Raw genomic sequence first — 23,632 nt, 5'->3', positions numbered from 1 at the left:
ATGTGAAAGAGGTCAAATATATGCTCTAGAAGAAGAGAAAAAAGTTGTGAAGCCTACGTGTACTGGATAAGAACTTTATTTCAAAGGTGTTTTCTAGTCAACATACTTCAGAATTATTTCTGCTGTCCCTTAATTTCCATACATATACTTAAAAACAGAGATTTAGCAGCTGTTTTAATATGGTAATACTTTCCATGTTTTAATACACCTGTTTGAATTACAGTATTACAGGCTGATGTTAATTCTTTCCTCTTTGGAAGTAGGCGGGTTCCTTTTATACAAGCTGTGTAGTGATGCAGTGATATGGACAGCTGCGTGCATATGAAACTATATAGATAATAGTTCCCGTAAAGTTCAACCACCAGTCATATTTCTCCTATGGTTAAAGAAACATAGTTAGAAGAGTTAGCTACAACTTTGCAAAATAGTTAGGGGGAAATCTGAATTTATTTCCAGGACAGGCTGTCAGCTATCTTGGAATATGGCTTTGAAGAGCAAGACCATCCATACTTCCGTACTGCAGAGAGCATTTTTTTGACCAACCTATGAACTACAGCGAGAGATGCTGGCACAGATACGTTGTCTTGGTATGCTCTGTTTTTATGGATCTAAGATCAATCTGAGAGAACAAATTCCCTGCTCATGAGCATGATGAATAGACCAGCATGGATTTATCTCTTACTGCCACACAGGGGTGCTTGTTTATTTCTATGTTGTAAATTACCAACCTGATCTCCTTCTATGATCTAGTGACCCATCTGGCGGATGAGGGAAAGGCTGTTGATGTGGTCTACCTAGACTTCAGCAAAGCCTTTGACACTGTCTCCCACAGCATTCTCCTGCAGGAGCTGGCAGCCCGAGGCTTGGATGGATACACTCTTGGCTGGGTAAGGAGCTGGCTGGAGGGCCGGGCTCAGAGAGTGGGGTGAATGGAGTCAAATCCAGCTGGCGACCGGTCGTGAGTGGTGTTCCCCAGGGGTCGGTGCTGGGGCCTGTCCTCTTCAATATCTTTATTGATGACCTCGATGAGGGCATCGAGTGCACCCTCAGTAAATTCGCAGATGACACCAAATTGGCTGGAAGTGTGGATCTGCCTGGGGGTAGCGAGGCCCTACAGAGGGATCTGGACAGGCTGGAGAGCTGGGCTGAAGCCAATGGGATGAGTTTCAACAAGGCCAAATGCCGGGTCCTGCACTTCGGCTACAACAACCCCAGGCGACGCTACAGGCTTGGGGCGGTGTGGCTGGAGGACTGCATAGAGGAAATGGACCTGGGGGTATTGATTGATGCTCGGCTGAACATGAGCCCACAGTGTGCCCAGGTGGCCAAGAAGGCCAATGGCATCCTGGCCTGCATCAGAAACAGTGTTGCAAGCAGGAGCAGAGAGGTGATTGTTCCCCTGTATTCAGCACTGGTGAGGCCGCACCTCGAGTACCGTGTCCAGTTTTGGGCCCCTCACTGCAAGAAAGACATTGAGGCCCTGGAACGTGTTCAAAGGAGGGCAACAAAGCTGGTGAGGGGTCTGGAACACAGGGCTGATGAGGAGAGGCTGAAGGAGCTGGGAATGTTCAGCCTGGAGGAGGCTCAGGGGAGACCTCATTGATCTCTCTGACTTCCTGAAGGGAGGTTGTAGTGAGCTGGGGGTCGGCCTCTTCTCTCGTGTCATTAGTGATAGGACCAGGGGGAATGGTTTCAAGCTACGGCAGGGGAGATTCAGGCTGGACATGAGGAAGTATTACTTTTCAGAAAGGGTGGTCAGGCACTGGAATGGACTGCCCAGGGAGGTGGTGGAGTCACCGACCCTGGGGGTGCTCAAGGAAAGGCTGGATGTTGTGTTGAGGGACATGGTTTAGTAGGAGCTATTGGGAATAGGTGAACGGTTGGACTGGGTGATCTTCTAGGTCTTTTCCAACCTTGGTGATTCTATGACTCTATGATTCTTTGCTGGCTGCTATATCCCTCACTCTTATGCAGGAAGGATGGTCTTTGCAGGCTTTCCTGCCTTTTTAGCAGAAAAGGTTTTCTGAGATCTGCTAATGGAACAGTACAACCACCTGACAGCTCACCCTTGGCAGGACTTGGCACTCTGCAAGAATTCAGTGTTCTCCTTGATAAACTCTGAAAGAAGAGCTCTAAAGAAAGTGTGGTATTCAGACACTCCTCCCCCTCACACCCCACCCGAGAGCTCAACACCTCATTAGTTGGTAATGCAGTTTTTTGTTTCTTGTCTCCTTCTTGCTGATTACTGAAGTGTCTGAATAAAAGTAGAGCTTCACTCAGTTTGAATTGGCTATTCTCTGCATTCAGCATTCCTCAGTGTCACATAGCATGTTATCATATGCTCTTAAATGTTTCCCTATGGTTCATTTTGTTTTGATCTGTGATTACTTCTGTCATGCTGTTTCATCTTTTTTAGCACTTAACAACAAATATCTAATTATCATGACTACCAGGAACTAACAGGATGTGGCTTTACAAAGATTTGCAATCTTCCAGTTAATACGGTCTCAAAATCACAATGTGTTTTTGTTAAACTTGAATTTAACAGAATAAGTTTCTGTTTGAATAAGTTTGAATAAGTTTGAATTAAGTGCAGTTTTTATATGTAAACTTTGCAAAGACAGATGGTTCCTAACAAAAAGAAAAAGCTGATCTTCATTATAGAGACTGACTAATACAGTGTGTGCAGCCCATGCAGGCACAGCCTACAATAGTCTCTGCCCGAGACTGATTTTGAAATAAATTTTTGAAATAAATTTTCTTGACAGTTGAGGAAGAGTAACTTTCATTATGATGTTCCTTGTCATGCAGGAGAGGCTGCAGAGTTACACATTCTAGTGCCATACTAAAACAATGCCTGTATAGATTCCCTACATGCAGCTTCTAATCATTAGAAAGATGCTGCAGGATAAAAGAAAACTAAATAAAACAAAAGCCACTACTATTTCTCCAACCTAAAGTGACCTGCTTTATACTGTTTACCTTCTCCATTTGATTGCTTGTGTTTGTTATAAGTAGGAAGACTAGCAAAGGGAATCAGAAACTGGATAATGCCTTTTGGCATTAATTTTCCCTTGGCATTGTCCAGCACATTAAGTGTATATTGAAAAGTGTCTTCACAAGCCTCATATTCTCTCAGAAGAGCATCCAAATGCTGTATGGTGAGCAATAAAATTAATATAAGAACATTCTGAAGGCTTTAGGTCTACAAATTGTCAAGGAACACATTAAAGGTTCTGGATGATATTAGAAGGAAAAAGAAGAATAAATGTTCAGCTTTGGCCAATTTAATAAGTGATGAAAGGATCCAATCAGAATACTTTAGTCTCAGTAGTCATTGGGGGGTTGGACTCGATGATCTCTGGAGGTCCCTTCCAACCCCTACAATTCTGTGATTCTGTGATTCTGTGATTTACACATAGGTCAATGAAAGCTGTTTGCAGGGTGCTGCATTTCCCAGCTGCTGGTTTCTGCCATCACTGGCATCTTCCGCACCGGCTGAAATAGAGTGAGATACAGAATATGGGTTCCTCTCAGAAACGTACCTGTCATTATCCTCAGATATCCATTAAAGTACTGTGGTATTCTTTATGAAATACCAACAAAATGTTCATGGAGAAAAGAGTTGATCCTGGTTTGATCAAGGCCCACAGTCTGAATCAAACAGACTATATGATCAGACAGCCCTGCGATATACCAAGTTACCATCCTATCACAAATTATCTTTGATGTTTTCTTAGTAGAAAGAAACTGATTCTGTAGATGGAGTCATTAAAAGGCTTTATGGAAGGAATATGTCTCAAAGAGAACCTTAAAAAGTCAAGCTTGGTAAAGAAAAATTTACAAGACATGAGAATGGGTTTACACCAGGATGAGAGACCTGGAAAAAAACTGCGAGTCAGTGAAGTAGTATTTTAAAGAAAGCAGTGAATTTGTAACAGTGTTAGATTGGTTCTTCTTGCTTCTGTTTTGTTCTTTGTAATGGAAACCAACATCTCTACAGACAGGGAGATGATTCTTTGCTAAATATTAGAGGATCCAAGGAGAGATCAAGGAACAAAGCATCTCCAGTGACTAAGGTAAGTTTAGCATCACCTGAGAGAGGAAAATCTGTAAGAGAAGCTGGTTCATGACTTAGATGCTAGCTTGGCAAACTGGAGTCTGAGTTTGTTTTCTGGGAGATCATAGATTTTAGAGCAGGTATTCTCAGCTTAGTCTCTTAGGGATCAATCTGATAAATGCAACTGAGCTCCAGATCCAGATCTGCCTTGCTAAACTGCTGAAGAAATTAGAATTTTTTAATCCTAAAAGTCCACAGACTTCTAGTCTTGCTTTTACATGCTCAAGTTGTTCTGATGTCAGCAGTGCTAACAACACTTGTTGGGCAGAAGAGATGACTAGAGACCAGACCTCTCATTTTCCATGTTTTGTCAGAAGAACCTGATTTCAGAGTCAGCTGCTCAATCTCACCATGGCAAAATGAATAGTATATATATTTCAGGCACAGTGGCATGGATTCACAGGAGGAGGCAGACAATCCTCACCGGCTTCCTTTCCTAGAAAGAGATATACCTGATGGTTAGTACATCTCTGCGAAATACGGCTCTGAGCTGCATGGAAAAACTTTCAATCTGCTCCCTCTGCAAGGGCTGTAATCACCAAAGCGCTGTTCCTACTGTCTGCTCCTATTAGGGGGAAAAAGGGAACTTTGACCAACTTTTTTTATGAAAATGTGGATTTCTATGTTTAGTAGCCAACTGAGGACAAGGGTGTATTTCCTGAAAAGCATCTTCCTGCAGGTATGAGAGGGCGGATTGAAGGTGTATTCCTTGTGACAGCAGTTTCTACCAAGCAGTGCTAGGTAGCTGCAGCTTTGACTTTAAGTGGCTGCCTGTAAGTGTTCTGACATCCCTGGCTCATACATTGAGTGCTCAGTAATGCCTAGGAGCTGCATGGGAAACTGATGTACCATCCCATGTGATCCTACATCAGCCTCACAACTGGAGGCTTCTGTTGGATCAGACATTTTATTTCTGATAATAAAGTAACAATGAAATCATTAAAGGGGACTGAAGCAGTAGTGGAGAAAGACAAGGACAGCAGTATTATTTGCTCCTGTAATGTCCTTGGCAAAGGAAAACTATTCTTTCCCACCGGCCCAATAAAATTACTGCAGTCTGCTTCCTTAAGTGATTGTTGCTCGTCTATAACTTTACTGCTGTCCTTTTTAGAGGATAGTTTAATCATTTCACATTTATAGATGCAAAGTAATAACCTTAGATTTACATAGAGCTAATTTCTTTCTTTGTGAGTGGGTTCTGTAGGATGTGTGCAATTAAGCTTCAGAGGGAGGATACAGGAAACTTGATTAATGGATCAAAGAGACACCATCTAAGGGAAATGCATATAATGCCAAGAGAGATAATGCCTCATTTCATAATAGTTATGCAAATATGCCAAATGTTGGAGAATTCAATTAATATTTGACAAATAGATGTTCTGTGATGCAGGATAAACACATACTGAGGAACAAATAAAGCCCTATTGCATGCCATCTATCAGCTTCCTCTCACACAGACTGGGTTGGCTGGTCAGACAGCTCATTCCATTGCAGGTAGCAAAGAGCAGCTAGGCATGAATCAGTGCCAGACAGCATTATATTTTGGATGAAGGAGAATGACCAAGGTTAAATTTTATGCACACGAGGCCAATCAGCATTTGTCATTGTGTGTAAGTCTATTGCTCAGTCCTCTGCTCAAAGCTAGATTTTATACCACATTAAATAAATGTTGTTTTGTGATAAATGAGACAGAATTATACAACATCAGCCTTCTTAGCAGCAAGGCCACGCTGCTGGCTTGTGTTCAAGTTGGTGCCCTCCAGGACCTCCAGGCCCTTTTCTGCAGAGCAGCTTTCCAGCTGGGTGTACTCCACATGTTCTGCTACCTGTGGTTGTCCCTCCCCACATGTTGGACTCTGCAGTTCTTGCTGAACTTCAAGAGTTCCTGCCTGCCTACCTCTTCAGCATGTCAAGGTTTCTCTCGACATCTGCACAGCCCTCTGGTGAACCAGCCGCTCCTCCCCGTTCTGTGTCATGTCTGGGATTACTGAGGGTGCACTCTACCTCCTTCATCCAGATCATTAACAAAGATGTTGAGCAGGACTGGAGCCAGTATTGACCTTCGGGATACTTCGCTCACTACTGGCACGGACTTTTTTGTGCCACTGTCTAGGGGTGGAAGTTCAATCAGTTTTCAATCCTCAATTTTTAAATTTTGTTCTGAATGTACTCCACCCTGGTGAGGCTGCACCTTGAACTGAAACTGCTGTGTTCAGTTTTGGGCCCTCACTACTAGAAAGACATTGAGGCCAGAAAAAGACTACGAAGCTGTGAGGAACAGGAGCAGGAGTTTTACGGGGTGCGCTGAGGGAACTGGGATTGTTCAGTCTGGAGAAGAGGAGGCTCTGGGAGACCTTATCACTCTCTACAACTGCCTGAAAGGAGATTATGGCAAGATGGGGGTCAGCCTCTTGCTTAACTAGTGACAGAACTAAAGGGAATGGCCTCAAGTTGCTCCGAGGAGGCTGAGGTGGGATATTAGGAAAAATATCTTCTCTGAAAGAGTGGTTAGGAGCTGGTGGAGGCGGTGGAATCACTGCCCCTGGAGGTGTTCAAGAGACATGGAGATGCTGTACTAAGGGACACTGTTTAGTGGGAAATACTGTGTTAGGTGGACAATTGGACTGGATGATCTTGGAGATCTTTTTCAACCTTGGTGATCTTGTGATTCTATGATTGTATAATTGTGAGCAGTGCATATATAGGTGCTCTTGAGTTCACCTGTGCATCATTTAAGTGTCTATTTTGTCTTTGCTTTTGACTGTAGGGAAAGATATAAGCTGTATTTTGTACTTTAAGACATGTGTTCAATCATTTTGATTCACTGTGGTCAAGTCACAAGCTCTTAAGAAATCCTCACCTCTTCTGCTAAGCCATCTGTTTAAATCAGGCATAATAAATTTCCATAAACGTTGATGTTTTCCCAAATTTATGATTTTTTTAACAAGCAGTTTGCTGTGATCTCTGAGTTACTGCTTCTAATAGATGACTTCTCTGTTGTTAGAGCTGATTCTGCTGTCAAAATCTATTAACCTAACCCAAATGCACATTTTAGTTACATGTATCCTGGCAGACATCCACCACTGGAATCAAGTAATGAGCACCACTGAGTATTTTTCTAATTGGACATAAAATTCATAATTTTATCATACAATACAATCCAATTAGTTATAATGAGCTCTTTTTCAGGACAGGTTGTCCAAACCAGTGCTATTGCCAGTTCATAGAGGCAACAGGAAAAATCACTTGATTAATTTATTTCCAACATTAAATTGTTATAGGAAATATTGTGGCTTCTTTTTCTTTTATCATGTGGATATCCAAGCACCTGATTTTGGAAAGAAAATCTCTTCCCAGTGTGTAATTTTCAGCATTTGTTGTAATACCCTTGTTTCTTATCGCAGATATTTTTGCAACAAAGCATACTTTAGCTTGTCTTTCTTATATCACATCGATGAGACCACTCTAAGCAGTCTGACAATGTGGAACCAGTAGCAATGCTGCTATCACAGCATAATTGTACAAGCCAGCTTGAGATCCTGTTTAAATATTGTCATTTGGAAGGAAAAAGGAGATCCAAACACTTAAGAAAGTGATTCACAAGGAGGGGTTCTCTAATCAGGGGATGGAATTTTATGTAGCACCTCTATGGTTGTTTGGCAGGCCAGCTTTTCCAAGGCAACAGCAGTAATGGGAGCAGCCCTGTGGGATGGCCTCTGGAAGTGGTGGCCTCACTCCCACTCTGCTCTTCCCTGTGTGGTCTTCCCCCACATCATTCTCCATCCACTTTATTCTGACAATGCACTTGCTCAAGTGGCATCACTTTCCAAACTTGCAAAATAGGAACAATACAGTCATTTTTTGTAAAGTGCATTGAGAACTGAAGTGCAAAGCATTGTTATTGCAGTTTTCCTTGCTCCCAGTTACTTTGCGACAGTTTCACAACATCAAATCTTTACAAGTGTAGATAACAGCAGGACAAGGGGAAATGGTTTTAAGTTGAAGGAGGGAAGATTTAGGTTGGATGTCAGGGGGAAGTTCTTTACTATGAGAGTGGTGAGGTGCTGGAACAGCTGTCCAGAGAGGTTGTGGATGCCCCATCCCTGGAGGTGTTCAAGGCCAGGTTGGATGGGGCCCTGGGCAGCCTGGTCTGGTATTAAATGGGGAGGTTGGTGGCCTTGCCTGTGGCGGGGGGAGTGGGGGTGTTGGATCAGGATCCTTGAGGTCCCTTCCAACCCTGGCCATTTTATGATTCTGTGATTCTGTGATCACTTTGTCAATTGCTAGTTCTGAGGTATTAAGAATTAAAGTTACATTCTAGTTTGCATTGGATAGGTATATGCCAGGGCTTTCATGTCTGGTACCCTCACTACTTCTTACAAAGAAGGTTCTCGTTTATATACAGGAATAACGAGACAGGAAATGTTCAAAGGATTGCCTGAAAGCTGCAGGTCACTCCTGGCAATCATTAACTTTTGGACCACTGTTTTGCCCATGTGTATTTTATTCCTCCTCACCGTAGGTGTATAACAACAAATTGCTTTGCAGAATGAGAGATGCTGATTTTAAACTTAGGACGTTCTCTTTGACTTGTCACAAACGAACAGCACAGCAGAGGATGTATGCATATTTTACACTTAGTAATGTTTTGCTGTTCATTTATTTATATGCACCTGGGTGCTTTCCCAATATAACAGGCCATACTTCTTTTTATAATGAGAGCAGTCATGGAAAAATCTCACAAGGTGCTATAATGAAAGCCAAGATATTATGATGGCTCTTTAGCAGAGTGGGCTGAGCATGAATACCTTGCGTGCTGTCTCTTTCAGCTGTACAGTACAGTCTCTTTCAGCTGTACAGTACAAATTCTGCACTAACAGTGTAGTAGCATTTTACACAACAAAGAGTCAACATTCCCTAAATATCCTTGTCAAACCACGGGAGAGAGGAGAATGCCATTGACCTCTTTCACAGATGAGGAAGCAACATTGGAATTAGCATTGTAACTCCGCTGATTTCCCGGAGTTATTCCAAATTTACACCTGTAGAAGTAATACAGAAATGAAGCTGAAGCCATTTGCTTGCAGCTATCCTGTCACACAGCTGCACGCTCAGGATTAAAAACTCAACGCATCAATGCTTCCTTCTCCCTCACAGTAAGACTTTCTACTGAATCACAGAATCATAGAATCGCTCAGGTTGGAAAAGACCTTCAAGATCATCGAGTCCAACCACAACCCAACCATACTAACCGTACTACCCTAACTCACAACCCTTCGCTAAATCACGTCCCTGAGCACCACATCCAAATGGTTCTTAAACACATCCAGGCATGGTGAGTATGGTGATGATAAATGGCACGTCTATATCTTGAGCCAGGGTCATCTGAAAACAAACAGGGACAGAAACAGAATCTTACACTGTTTTACCTCTTTGTGCCTAGAAATAATAGCTCTGTGTCCAGCTTTGCATCCTGTGGAAATAAATGAAGAAGAAATTATTGTTTATGAAATTCCATCTGACCAGCAATGTGAATGTTTTTTCTAGGTAACTTTAACAGCAGGGAGGAATAATGGGCTTCTGAAGATTGCCAATGAGCAAAGAATGTGAGTTAAAAGCCTTTTTATATGCAAATACTTTATTATGGAGGGTTTTTTTCCATTTTTTTTTTCTTCAATTTTTGAAAGCAAAAGCACAATGGGACATCAGTTACTTTCATTTACATATGAATACCCAGAATTCACTTTCAATTTGCAGCTATTCCAGGGCCCTTGCACTACCTGACTGCGTTTGAGGTCTGGAGTGAAGTGGGAGTGTACCGACTCCTCCAGACTGAGTGCAGAAATGAGGGGTCCACGCTTTGCTGCAAAAATTGAAAACCTTTTTGCAAAATATCTGTTCATTTCAGAGTAAGTGGTGGCAACAGCATTAGTTGTGAGGCGGTACAGCTTGAAAACACAAATACAACTCTCACGTTTTCTACTTATTTCTATTGTATGCATTCTAAAAATGGTTAGCTGTCAGCAGTTGTTTACTCACTGCAGGTTTAGGAACAGGAGCTGAAATCCAGCCTTACACTGAGGATCAGGACAGAGATTCAAAACAAGTCTAAGTCCTACTCCTTAATTTCCATGTTTGAGTGGCACTCACCAGCTGAACGAGCAATGACTGCACAGGGCGGCCCCTTGCTGCAGCTGAGCCATTCCGTAAGTGTTCTAATTCCTCCTTGAAATTAGGTGAGAGGCTTAAAGAAGGTGAGTGTAACCAAATTTTGAGTATTTGAGATGAAATAATACTGAATCTGCAGGCAGAAAAACTGCTTTTAATGCATCAGAACCAACATTAGGTCCAGCTTGTATGTAATGATTCATTGACATCAGTGACACCATACAGATGTAAATTTACATGGAATCTCCTCTGCTGAGATTAATATTCCAACTGAGTTTGATACTCTTGATGTTTAAGTTTTGAAAATCAAAATAGGAAATAAAACACTTACTTATTCAGAAATTGTTTCTCATTTGAAACACCTTCCAAGGGTAAAAGTCAACAAGAAAACCAATTAAGCTGAAGTTGCCAAGGCCAACTCTGAGTCAGAAAATTAAATCTGTTCAGATTTCTACAGAACTCCAGAGACTGTTGTCCATTTCCAGAACTTTGCTTGAGACAATCAGAGATTGAGAAAGCTTCTCTAATCTTAAAAACAAAATGTATCATTTAGGAATGTATGTATTGATTTCTTTATTGTGACTTATGCAAGTAAGAATTTACTGTAAAGTTGCCAAAGAACAATTCGCTGAGAACAGATAGTCAGAACCTCAACTTGTAAAGGCAGTTTGGAAAATACTTATCACTGTTTCATTATTTCCATCATCCACAAGTGCTGCTTTCCTTTCCCTGTCAGAGATTTCCTAGTACAGCTTACCATCAGGTGGGATCTATATCTGTCTCACACAGCAGCACTTGAATGCATGAGAGATGCTGGTGGGTCTAACATTCTGGCTGGGAAACTTCTTTTGTAAACATAAATAAAAACCTTACAATATGATGAGTTAGAAAGTGTTTGGATTTCCTGAACCTTGAACTGTTTTAGCCAAATAGCCAAGAAGGTGGATTCTATCTCACGGGCTGATGTTTGCTTATTCACCTTTACATTTAATTAATTGGAGTAGTAGAAAACAATGAGTCTTAGGTGATAAAAACTGAGATACACAGAGAATGAGATATGTTTTCCCTAAGGAAAATCAGTGATCTACCTGTGGATTTTTGGTCTACATGGTGGGGATGTGACCCCATGCTGCTCTGTCTCTTCTCTGCCTTTTCCCCTGCACCAGACATCAGCTGAGCACCCCACACCACAGAATATTCTTTCTCAGGCTCAGATAGCACCAGATACATGCTGTGATAACTTACCCAGGGCTGCATTCTCCCAGTTCACACAAAAGCACTCAGGCTCCTGTTGAGCTTCCTTCCTAGCAGAGGCTTGTCATAATGCAAAATGGCAGGTCAGTCTGGGCTGTGGTAAGATCAGCCAGTGCTTACCTAGCATGTAGGCTCCTGATGCCTTCAGAATTGTGCCCTCATTGTCATTTTGGCTTTCAGAAGCACAGAGCAAGAATTGAGGAAAACCCATGCTGCCAAGGTGAGATTCCTTATAGGATCTGTCTTACAAATTCCTTAGGAAACATACTATCAAGTGTTCAAAGACAAGTGTTTGCACAGCTTCTGCAGTAGCAGCCGAATGAAGGGCCCAAAATTTAGGGATTTTTAGGTTATAATAATGCTTCCATTTTAGAAATAAAAATGTTTACCTCTCTTCTCTTCAGAGACCTATGCTTGCTGTGTCAGCACAGAAATCCAAGAATGTGGATGTGATCCAGCTCTTCCACAAACTTTTGTTTTGCACTTAGGCAAGCAAGCAGTGCCCCAACTCCTGCAGTCAATGGGAACAACTCCAGTTGACAGCTCGGTACGGGCCTCTATGCTGTCAGAACACAAAACCATTTGAGCAGGCGGCAGTCATTGATATTAGCAGACAGAAAGATTGTGACATGAATCTATTTCCAAACAAAAGAGGTTTACAAGCCAGTTGGAAATGCAGCGTATTCATTTTCTTTAAAGATAATGAGCAGCATGATCCAATAATTTTCTCTTATGCTTTTCATAAAGCTCTTAAGGCATTTAATAATCAATTAACAGCTCAAGCACGTCATCATTACAGAACATTTTGCAATAATCCATTAGGAATTAATGTAGAGGGAGCATTCCATCAGTGCTAACAAATCATTGCTAACAAACTGCTATCCAGCTAGGATCCATGCCAAGCTGATGGGCTCTGCATTTCCTAATGAAGACAAGATATGCTCTGCAAGCATATTGCTGGGACTTGCTGTTCCCGACATCTGCATTTCTGGTGGTTCATATTTAGCCTTTTCTCATTCTTCTGGTGAGATTAATAAAATCCAGCTTGCTGTGCTGCATGACCTTCAGTCCAAATATTTAGGCCTTGATGGATTATAGAAAATGTGCTACGGAGTAGTTATATATCTAGAATGCAAAGCCCCTGAAGTGGCTTCATGCATTTCTGAAGTCTTTCTTAACAACTCTGTGAATGCCTTTTAAATATCTTTTGCTGCCTCTTCATAAATCTTTCTGGTTTTTTGTTTTGTTTGTTTTTTTTCCCCCCCACTTAATAGAACTGGTTGTATCCCTGCCTCCTTGGATCAATCTCAGCAAGAGACAGAGATATACCTGTGTGAGCTCTTCCCAGCTGTTGCCAGATGCAGCAATCAAGTGTCTGGCTCTCAAGGAACTTAGAGCAGCAGTAGCACCTTGTGTTTGCAGACAGGTCTCTAAATTCAAGCTTGGACCTGAACAGCTCCCTCACCTTGCAAGAGCAGTCTATTCCTTCCCAACGTTGTAGCTCACAGGCTCGTCTTCTGCCCAGCAACAGTTGGCTCCTTCCTATCTGCAGCAACAGTTTAATGTAAGCATCTTACCCTGAGATCAGCAGCAGGAGCTTACAGCGTGATTTGCAAGGAAAAAAGCTCTACAAAGATTAAAACGCCTTTAGATGTCTGACACTGGGGCCCCATACTGACAGCATCACATGAGATGCAACTTTTAAGCAGTTTAAGCAAGGCATGTTTTTGTTTTACAAAGGCAGCACACAGTCTATTATTAATATTTTGCACGAGAGACCTGGCGGTTTCCCAATGCTATGCCAGACAATACAATTTGATTGCTTCTGCCTCTTGTCAAGCCTCCAACTGTAAATATGCAATGTGAAACAAAGTCCAACCCGACAGATAAGGGTGTGCTGAGATAGTTACACAATACCAGCGTAATTAAGGATTGGTATCAATACCAGAAACAAAATAAGCCCCGAGTTTTGAAGGCTCATTTAACACTGCAGGATTTTAAGGCTACCAATTATACGTACTCTGTACAAGTTGACAGAAAAAAAAAATCATAAAATATGAAAGTATGACATTAAATGCTGCACATTAGGAATGTTTAATTTATCTAAAGGTTTTCAGGATGATTTTTCTGTCAAACAGAAACAGGAATATAAAGCGTGTTTTTGCAGCAGCTGTTGCAGCAAGGTAGTGAGAGACAGCTCTGATCTTTTTGCTAACATGTACTGCATCACTATTACATGCTCAGACCCATGGCAAATGTAGCAGTAAGAGAAAGAGAAGCAGTAAGGAGAATGAATGCCAGTGGCAGAAAATGCTAACAGTAACAGATTACACAGAATATGAGGGATTCCTTCTGTGCATGCCACATTACTGGAAAAAAGTAAAAAAATAAAAGAGAAAACTGAGTTCCTTCTTTTCCTGCACCAGAAAATGATGAAGTACCGCCGGTAAGAGCAGTGCTAAACAATGAATTGTTCTTATTACCACTATACCATTCAACTTCAAAACCAGCCTGCCTTGCTCCAGCATCCAAGCAATGGAGTGAGGCTTGCTGTTACCTGCATGGTCCCTAACTCCTGCCCTTGTGCATCTTGTTTTAGAAATTATATTTGTCCTTGATACTTTACAAGGATTCATCCCTCCTGTGTCCAGCTTGGCTATCGTGGAGAGTCATTAATTCACGAGTCTTTGATTCCATATTTACAAAGAAATGACCTCTCTTCTTTGGAGAAGAAATGCAGCCTGCACACAACTGCTAATTTATACCCACAGTCAGGCAGTGAATGCATTGTGAGGAGAAACAGGAGCTGGGGAAAAAGTGAAAGAATGAGTTCTCATTGGCTTCAAATGGCATATACAACCAATACAGAAAACAGAATCTCCTTTGGGAATATCCAAGAAAAAATGAATGAAACAATTCCCTCCAAAGATATGTTGTCTTTCTTTCCCTCCCTCCTGCTAATCACACCTTGTCTTATGCACACTCCGGTTCTGTCTCTCTTTTAGTTGAGGGGGATATTCATGCAGTGCTAGCTTCACTCAAAATGAGAATATTCTTAGTTTATTTCCCAAAGTGAATGTATCAATTCAACCAGCTCATCAACTGGAAATTGCTGCGCTGTGAGCCAACCCAGGCACTCTGTGTTGACAACTGAGTGATGCAGATTGCTGACAAGCTCGACAAAACAGCCATTTCACAGTTGTGAGCTGCAGAGGGATGGAGCCAATGTCGATTTCCAGCAGAATGCTTTCCCAAGGAGTTACTGCTTCATATCCCTCTCACGACACATCAAGCATTATGGATGCCTTACCCTCTTTCTTTCTGCCTCGAAAATAATACTGCAGTGATTTTTCTAACTAACGATTAACACCGGAGGAAGGAATATTAATGTCAGCAGTGGCCTTTGACTAGCGTACTGCTAGGAGGTTGCTCAGATTAGATTTGGGCTAAGCTCAGCTGGATGGTCCTGATAAGCCTGTTCTAGCTAACAGCTCTCTGATAAGGAGCCTAGATGTGAATGCAGTCCTGGATACATGGTTGCTTCTGGCTTCAAGCTTTGAGCTTGTTTTTCCCACAGAGTACTAGAAGGACCAGGTTACAGGGCACTGCTGGCCACCTCTGCTGAAGCTATTCTGCTCTGTGTAGAGTAACTAATATTCACAGGGACCTGAGAGATTATGGGTCTCAAACCTAGCGACAAACCCTGGTGTCTGCAGAGGGGAGGGGGTTCCCATCTATTCTCCAGGGAAAGTATGAGTTTTAATTTACTAAGTACTTTACTGAAAGTGTATGATGAGTGCTAGGCAGGAAATGCACAATGATGCAGGCTTCCGTTGGGCCATGACACTACGTGGCAGCAAACTTCTTTGCTTACGAGCATCTTTTCTACTTGCTTTTGCAGTGTGCCTCTGGTGCCTTACTAAGTGACTTGTAACTGTTACCAGTGCAGCACTGCAGGTTAATTTTGGCTGTTGTAGGATCAAATAAGGCTGCATGTGCTCAGTGTGGTGGAGGAGTACCTTCCTCTAACTACAGCTGATGAAGAAGCAGCCAGCTACGTGCTGCATGGATGTGCAGAGGGATGTTTAATCATTAACATTAGTGCCTATTAAACTGCTGGGCAATAAAAGCAGAATATGGCAGATCTGAATAGGTTTCTCTTGGAAACCTACTTCCAACCTGTATTATGAGCTTGACATAAATATTCTGAATTATAACACTTTGCAAACACGATTGATCCACTCTTCAGAAGTTAGTAAAAGATTCCCATTGATTTCAGAGGCTCACAAAAAAGGCTTACTCCAAGCCTTCAGTGTTCATCCTTGAGAACTGGTGGTTAAACAGATTAGTTACACCTTTTATCAAGACAATTTTCTGTGATTGTGCCATTCCTACAGAAGTGGAGTTTTTATATGGAACTATCCTTTTCAAAACCATTTCTATCAGGAAATAATTACAATCTTCCTCTTAGAACATTCTTCAAATGAGAAATGTTGATCTTTACCTTCAGTACTCTGTCATTTAGCAATGAAGATCATATAAGAATAGTTTAAATTGAAACAGAATCATCACAGAATCATAGAATGCCTCAGGTTGGAAGGGACCTTAAAGTCCACCCAGTTCTCCTGCGGTGTGCAGGTTGCCAAGGGCCCCATCCAACTTGGCCTTGAAAAATATTTGGAATAGATTAAGATAAGACATTATGACTCACCTAGGCCTAATTTATTTTTGTCTTACAATTTAACAGAGATGATTCTCATCCCTGTTATCTCCCTGCTGCTCCAAAAAATACTAATAAATAAATAAACAGAAGCTTTTGTCCCACTAGGAATGCAGAAACCTTCTGTCCCATCAGGAATAAGAAGAGCTTCCTACAACATTTTTACAGTCTAAAAAAAAACTTTTCCAACCCAACTCTCCCAAATCTACCATGGTGTCTCAGAGCTGTAAATACCAGATCTCACACTTGTGTTTTGCTTATAGTGAAAGAAACGAATCTGTATGGCTAGGGCAGGTTTTCCATGACAACGGTTTGTACTTCTATATTTCTAATAGTGGTAGTTCTTAAAAGCACAGGAATAAGAGAATACAGACAAGAACGTTACAAAAAAATAGCACCAGTAAGTATATAATAGCAGAGAATTGGGTAATGCATAGAGTAGCTGAGCTTGTTTAAGTGGGTAATTGTGTTAATATTGACTCAGTGTAACTATATCTCATTCCTAAATGAATGCTTTGCATGACTGGTTTCCTGTGAGTATAAATGCATTGGATTTTTTCTTCTTATTGAATTTCATTAAAAAAAACAAACAAACAAAAAAAACCCCCACAAGTGCCTAGATGGAGGTGAAAGGAGATAATCTCTAATATTTTTACAAGAGGAAATATGTGTAGCAATGAATCCAAATGTAACCAGAGATTATTTCAACTGCTAGGGTGCATAATCATACTCATCTCCATTGGAAAATTTCTCAAATCAGAACTCCAAGACAGAAGAATCAGGAATGTCCTATTTGAAATATCCTCATCCTGACTGTGGGTTTCCACATGAGTCTGGGTCCAAAACGGCCTTTAATGCCCATCTTGCCTGTGTGAGACTGCTCCTGTGGTTGAGGAGCACCTACTCATGCAAGTTACGAGGCTGAAAGAGGAGAGGTTTAAAGAACATCTTCTCCTTCACTTCTCTCAATGCTCAATATGTGTTTGCACTATAAATATAAAACCTTGGGGAAAAAAAGTTGATGAACTTTGTCTCTGGGATAATATCAGATGTTATATCCATGATATAATGTGAAATAAGACCTTGGAAATGAGCCCAGACAGAACTGCAGAAACTAGACAGAGTGCCCTTCATTTATTCTGAAATCTGAAAGTCTGGAAGACTAATTAATAAAGAAAAGAGTTTTCAGTCTGGAATTCAGCGTGCATAGTTTTGCATGGCAATACAACCCCCAGGCTGCACAAGCTTTCAAGAAACACCGTAGTTCGGAAGGTAAAGACCAAGGCGTTGATCAAGTCACCAAATTCTCTTCACTGGATCTAAGCAAACATTCTATCTTTATAATGATATGCATGGAAGTATCATATATTGACATGACTGTAATCAGCCAATATACAGCCAGAATCTCCACCCAACTGTAAGCATTGTCTTCTGACACCCTTCCTTCTGCCAACACTCACATCCTTTTTAAGGTCCACACCTGAAGGGTGTTCTCCTCTGAGGCCCAAAGTTGACCTGAGGCCCACACACATGAGATGCATCACAGACACTGTCCCAGTACTGAGAGACAGGTGCTGTGAGCAAAGCAAGGGCTGCGCGCACAACTGTACTCACCAGGTAAGGACCTGTGAAGAAACATTCTGCACATTCGTAATTTCTGAGACCAAAAGGAACTGCAATATCTCCAGCTCATAATGCCAGCATACGGGCTGTAAATTTCCTCTAGATGACTAATGCATATTTTATAAAAAGGATATTAGTGCTTAAATTAAAAGAAACTTAAGTTATAATGAATCTACTGCTTCCTCACTAAGGCATCCTACCATTTAACCATTCTCACAGATTGCATTTTACTTCAAGGTTGAAACTGTCCTACTTTAACTCACGGCTTTTGGATTTTGCTATGCCATCAAATGTGAAGGGCCATCACAAAGAATTATAGTGATGTCTACATCAAAAAAGCATGGCATCCATCTCTCTGCTAAATATGCTAAGGACAAAGCCTGATAATACTGCTATGTGATTTTCTAATAGTATCTGGGGATAACTACTAATGACATTATTTTACTTCCCCCAGCACTGTAAGGTGATCATCAGTGAGGCAGGAGGAAGCAGAAGGTTTCGTTACGTGCCAGAAAGAATAAAGGGTGTGCTTTAAACATATCTACGTGCTGAATGCCACCAGGCCTCTAGCAGACCATTGGGCAGTCAGCAGCTACGGTCTGGAATTGACCTGATTGTTTAGAGAAAAAGTCCTCAACTGAGTCAGTCTTTTGGATATCCAGCTGCAATACTTTAGGTAAAACATAAGAGCTCACATCATTAGCGTGTTTGTACACACAAGGGAGGCAAGTTACCTGCTGATCGTTGTGGGACTGCACATTGACTTCTAATCATAAAATCTTTGTACATTCCAGCATTTTGTCCTGTGCCACTGCAAGCAGCAAACTGGAGATAACGTCGTCAGCAACAGGCAGCTGATGGCTGGTGTGAGGAAGGAAATGACAGCAGGTGTTTGTCAGCTCAGTATATTTTTACATGAAAAGAAAATGTCAAACCATACCTGAAGGTAATTACAAGTATGTAAGCTCAATAAAATTAGTTTGTGCTTGATTCTTTAAAAGTCTCAGCCCTTCCTGTAAATAGTCACGTGCGTTCAGTTCCTAACAATCAATAGGAGTTGAAAGCATTTAGCAGGAAGCTGCTCAGAACGATGCAATTGCATTTACAGTGCAGGTTTTGAAGGTCTGACTGATATGTTGTGTTCTTCATTAAGAAAGAAATCTCAAAGCAGAGAAAATTTTTTCTCAAGCATACATCTATGGGTCACATAGCTGCTCATGTATTTATGATGACTGAACGTGGAAATGCTGTACATAAACATCAGCTCTCAGAATGGTTCTGACGTAGAGAGCTGGAGGTGTAGCTTTTGTAAATTCAGAGCCAAAAGAGGAGATAGATAGTGAGAAAAATTATAAGCAGAGCTACCAAAGCATTTATATCAACAGTCTGTGCTGAAGAAAGCTTTGTCATGACTTATCTCTTCACTTCTGTAAAACACGGTACAGATGTCACTGTCTGATCTGACTTTTAGTCACAATATTTAGCTACCTGGAAGATAAAGTACAGTGTAGCACCGTACATTTCTGCTCTCAGTCTGTCTTAGCTTTGGAGCCGTGAGCCTCTGAAGACAGATGACATACTCAATTATTATCAAGTCAGTTTTGTATCTGTCATTTGATCACTCGTGAGAGCAAAAGCAATGTAAAAAGAGTAAACACTCACTACAGAATTAGCCTGCAAAATACAATAGCTATTGTAGGGCATCTGGCACACAAAATGTGCATCAGCTGTCAGAAGTTCCTGAATAATATTCTTGTGCATTTCGGATAGGACCAGCCACAGCTGTGCTGATGTCACATTTCGGTAGCATCTTTCAGTAGGTTATGCATTCTTTCCTGAGGAAAAAGAAACTCTTCTTTCCTGCTGTAAACAGAATTTCTGGGAAAGAGAGACAGTGTGCTAGTGCATCTCAGCCTTAGCTTCAGATATTCGTGGATCAGAATTTCTCCTCATAGAAATTAATATATTTTCACTGGTTAAGTGAAGCCATGACATTATAGCAGCAGACAAATCCAGTCTTCTTTTTTCCATCACAACTGACATAATCTTCTAAAGGTTCTGTCAGTCTCTACACTGAGCAAACCGGTGGGATTGTGAAACCATTTTCCAAAGGAGTTCTGCAGAGTGGTGATGGTGAGCATCACTTGTTCTGCCTTGGCAATAGAGACATGCATTCTGTTTGAAGAGCTTACCCACAGTTTGTACAGGCAGAAGAAAGCACTGTGATAATTTACTCTGTCTTTCTGTACATGGAGATTGTCAGAAGCTCTGGGCTCAGTTTCTATGTGAGCTACAGATATAAATATATTTTCATGAGACCTTCCAGTCAGAATTTAGACCTTCCCAGAATTTCTCAAGTTGTACTGATTTGTATCTGGCCCTCCCCATTTATCCGCTTACCTGCTCTTAAATTCATTCTTATTGTGCATATGTTGAACTTTAATTTTCATCTGAGACCATGAAGAGTTTATTTCTGAAGTCTTGTTCCCCACATGGGTACTTCCAGCTCACAGCCAATTCGCTCCCAAAAGCACCTCTTTGAGAAACTTGTTCTGCAACACTTTGAACTGCACACGTCCCCTCTCTCCAGAATGGAGCAAAGAGTATTTAATAGAGTCTCTGGGGCAGTTTGGTGAGTGACATCTATAATGAAACCATCTCACAGAATACAGATGAAGAGCTAGACGGATTCTCTCATTTTTCAGAGACTACTCAACTACTTTCTGACAGTAATAACTAATGGTCACTTGTGGTCCAGTGTGGAACCAGAAAAAAAAAAAAGAAAAAGTGGAGGAGTTCTTGATATTTTCTGAAAGGTAAAAACACCAGCACAGCTCAGAGGTGGGTCTGCACAGAGATGGGATGGTTTTGCTGTTGGCCTCTCACCCTTCCAGGAGATCCAGCGCTGGAGTCTGTGAAAATCACAAATCCGAAGAGCCCAGACAACCTGCAGCTGCTTCTCAGTTGGGAAAGACATTACCTATATTATTCATTAGAACAGGCTGCCCAAGGAGGCTGTGGATGCCCCATCCCTGGAGGCATTCAAGGCCAGGATGTGGCTCTGGGCAGCCTGGTCTGGTGGCTGGCGACCCTGCACATAGCAGAGGTTGAAACTACATGATCACTGTGGTCCTTTTCAACCCAGGCCATTCTATGATTCTATGGTTCTATCTGTAAGGTTTTACAGCTGTGAGCTCCTCCAGAAAAAGATCCTGGTAGTATTTATGTGCATGCACCCATAACATTACATTTTGTATTTGATCTTGTAACTACAAAACAAGCTGTTGTACTGCAATTAGTATAGAAAAAAATAATAATCATTTCAATTCATTTTCCATCATTTTGTTTGTTTACAAATACAAACTGAATAAAAATCTATAATTCTAAGCAGGTTTAAGGGGAGATTACTGCAAGCTCATGATTTAAAAAAAAAAATATGAAAAAGCCTTTTTTTCCTAGATTAAAAATAAAATAATAAATGCTACAATATAATCCTGGCAGCAGATTTTACATCTACATCCAAAGGAGGTGCAGGTTTATTTATTAAAGAAGAGTGCAGTGTCTTGAAGTGCACACCAAAGCTTTTGCTGAACCGTACTGCAGGCTGCACTGTTGTAATCAATACTCCAAACAGACCTATTTTTCTTGGACAAAAAAACATACATATATCTGACATTTGAGGAAGCCAGGTGAATAAATCAATAGCTAAACACAAATGCACTTAATCACATCTATTGCGGATAGATGCAGTTTGGAAAAAACCTGTATGGCTCATGTATTGCCTTCTGCTTAAAGGTTAGGAATGAAACTGCGTTTCCTAAGTCACGTCCTTCTGATACACTGCATTTCTGAAGCCAGAATGATGGCAGCAGCCACTGTGTAATGGGGTCTGAAGCCCCCAGTACAAGAAAGACAGAGAGCTGATGGAGAGGGTCCAGAGGAGAGCCACAAAGATGATCATGGGGCTGGAGCACCTTCCCCGTAAAGACAGGCTGAGGGAGCTGGGCTTGTTTAGCCAGGAGAAAAGAAGGCTGCGGGTGATCTCATTGCAGCCTTTCAGTACCTAAAGGGAGCCTACAAACAAGAGGGGAATCAACTCTTTCAAAGAGTTAATAACTGCAGGACAAGGGGAAACGGTTTTAAGTTGAAGGAGGGAAGATTTAGGTTGGATGTGGGGGGAAGTTCTTTACAGAGAGAGTGGTGAGGTGCTGGAACAGGCTGCCCAGAGGGATTGTGGATGCTACGTGCCTGCAGGTGTTCAAGGCCAGGATGGGACCCTGGGCAGCCTGGTCTAGTATTAAATGGGGAGGTTGGTGGCCCTGCCTGTGTTCAGGGGGTTGCGAATTCATGATCCTTGAGGTCCCTTCCAATCCAAACCATTCTGTGATTCTGTGACATTGCTGGGCAGGTCTTTCCCTACACCTTCAGAATGTACTTTACTGGGGTATGCAGGAAAGATTCACACATTCTTAACACACAACCTTAAATTGACTGAACTGTTACCTGAGTCAGACCAAAGTACAATGCGTTTTATCTTTCCTTAATGGCTTTAAGTGATAATTGCTACAGCACATTTCTTGTGCCACTGCAGATGATCATTAAACATACACAATAGCCCCATTAAATGATTATGGATAACTCTGGTGTCTTGGCCAAAAAAAGTCTATGTCCAAAGGTACATTGGTGCACAGAACACTGCTGAGCTTAAAGGTGGCCCTTTGCCTGGCATCGATTCATAAGGCTGTCTGAGATAGCCACAGTGCCAGGGATGCTTTAGTTTTTATTATATAAAAATTTTGATTTCTTCTCAGCTTTAGCCCTGAGCAATTCAGTGTTATTGGAGCATCAGGAGCACTGCTTCTTTACAGCTTCAAAGTCCAATTCTAATCTCACATTGGCAGTGCACCTTGAGATTAAACATCTGCCCCCAGCTGGAAGCAGTGGATGCTTTCAGCAGAGCAGTGCAGTGGGAGGTAGCAGCCTGATACTGTGATACCGCTCAGTGAGAGGCTGAGCTGAGGGCACATCAAGGTGCCTGACCTGAATGCTCTTCCAGGAAACATTCTAAGCTGTAAGAAAGGCACCACACATTGCGACACAGTGAGCATGGGGGCGGCTTCGTGCCTGCTGTTAACCTGAAGGATGGGCAGATCCCTCCTGAATGACCTTTTCAGTGCAAACTTCTGTCAGGTGTTCTGAAACCATGCAGACCAGGCAGCGTCACGTATTTTCCAAACTCGTAATCCTGTGAAGAAGAAAATGCAAATAGATGTCTGAGATCTTTTGTTTCCTTCCTGCTGCAGCTCCTGTCTCCTCAAGAGCACAGCAATAGGCTTCTCCTCAGTATGAAAGCAGAGCATGTCTGCAGTGCAGTCACCCTGAGCCATGGACGCGCCCTGTGGTTGGGGCTCTGGGCAGCTTGATCTGCTGGGTGCCAACCAGCCCAGGAATGAGGCTGGGGCTGGATGGGGTGGATTCTAAGGGCCCTTCCAACCCAACCCAACCCATTTGGCCCTGGGCAACCTGTTCTAGTACCAGATCTGGAGGTTGGTGGCTCTGCCTGTAGCACTGGAGTTGGAACTTGATGATCCTTGGAGTCCCTTCCAACCCAAGCCGTTCTATGATTCTGTGGCACAGATGTTGGCTCCTGCTGGCTCAGACAGCTGAGGCTGTGGCGGGGCTCCTCAGCCGCTTTGCCCTCCCACTGTCCTCATCCCATTCCGGGAGGACATTCTGGGAGCTCTCTG

General features: G+C 42.0%; 1 protein-coding gene across 1 annotated transcript in view; it reads right to left on the bottom strand.

Annotated features, from left to right (window-relative positions):
* The window catches only part of CEP295 (centrosomal protein 295), a 55,206-nt gene extending 43,661 nt beyond the window's left edge, over window positions 1-11,545 (bottom strand). The window contains 2 exon segments of the mRNA XM_052671393.1: window positions 9,901-10,068; window positions 11,534-11,545. Of these exon segments, the coding sequence (XP_052527353.1) occupies window positions 9,901-10,068; window positions 11,534-11,545 (180 nt within the window).
* Window positions 11,546-23,632: the final 12,087 nt, after the last annotated feature.

Source organism: Tympanuchus pallidicinctus, unplaced genomic scaffold, assembly GCF_026119805.1.
Source record: "Tympanuchus pallidicinctus isolate F22 unplaced genomic scaffold, pur_lepc_1.0 scaffold11, whole genome shotgun sequence".
NCBI classification, from domain to species: Eukaryota; Metazoa; Chordata; class Aves; order Galliformes; family Phasianidae; genus Tympanuchus; species Tympanuchus pallidicinctus.
The sequence above is the reverse complement of the archived record's forward strand: the minus strand, read 5'-3'. Positions and strand labels throughout refer to the sequence as shown.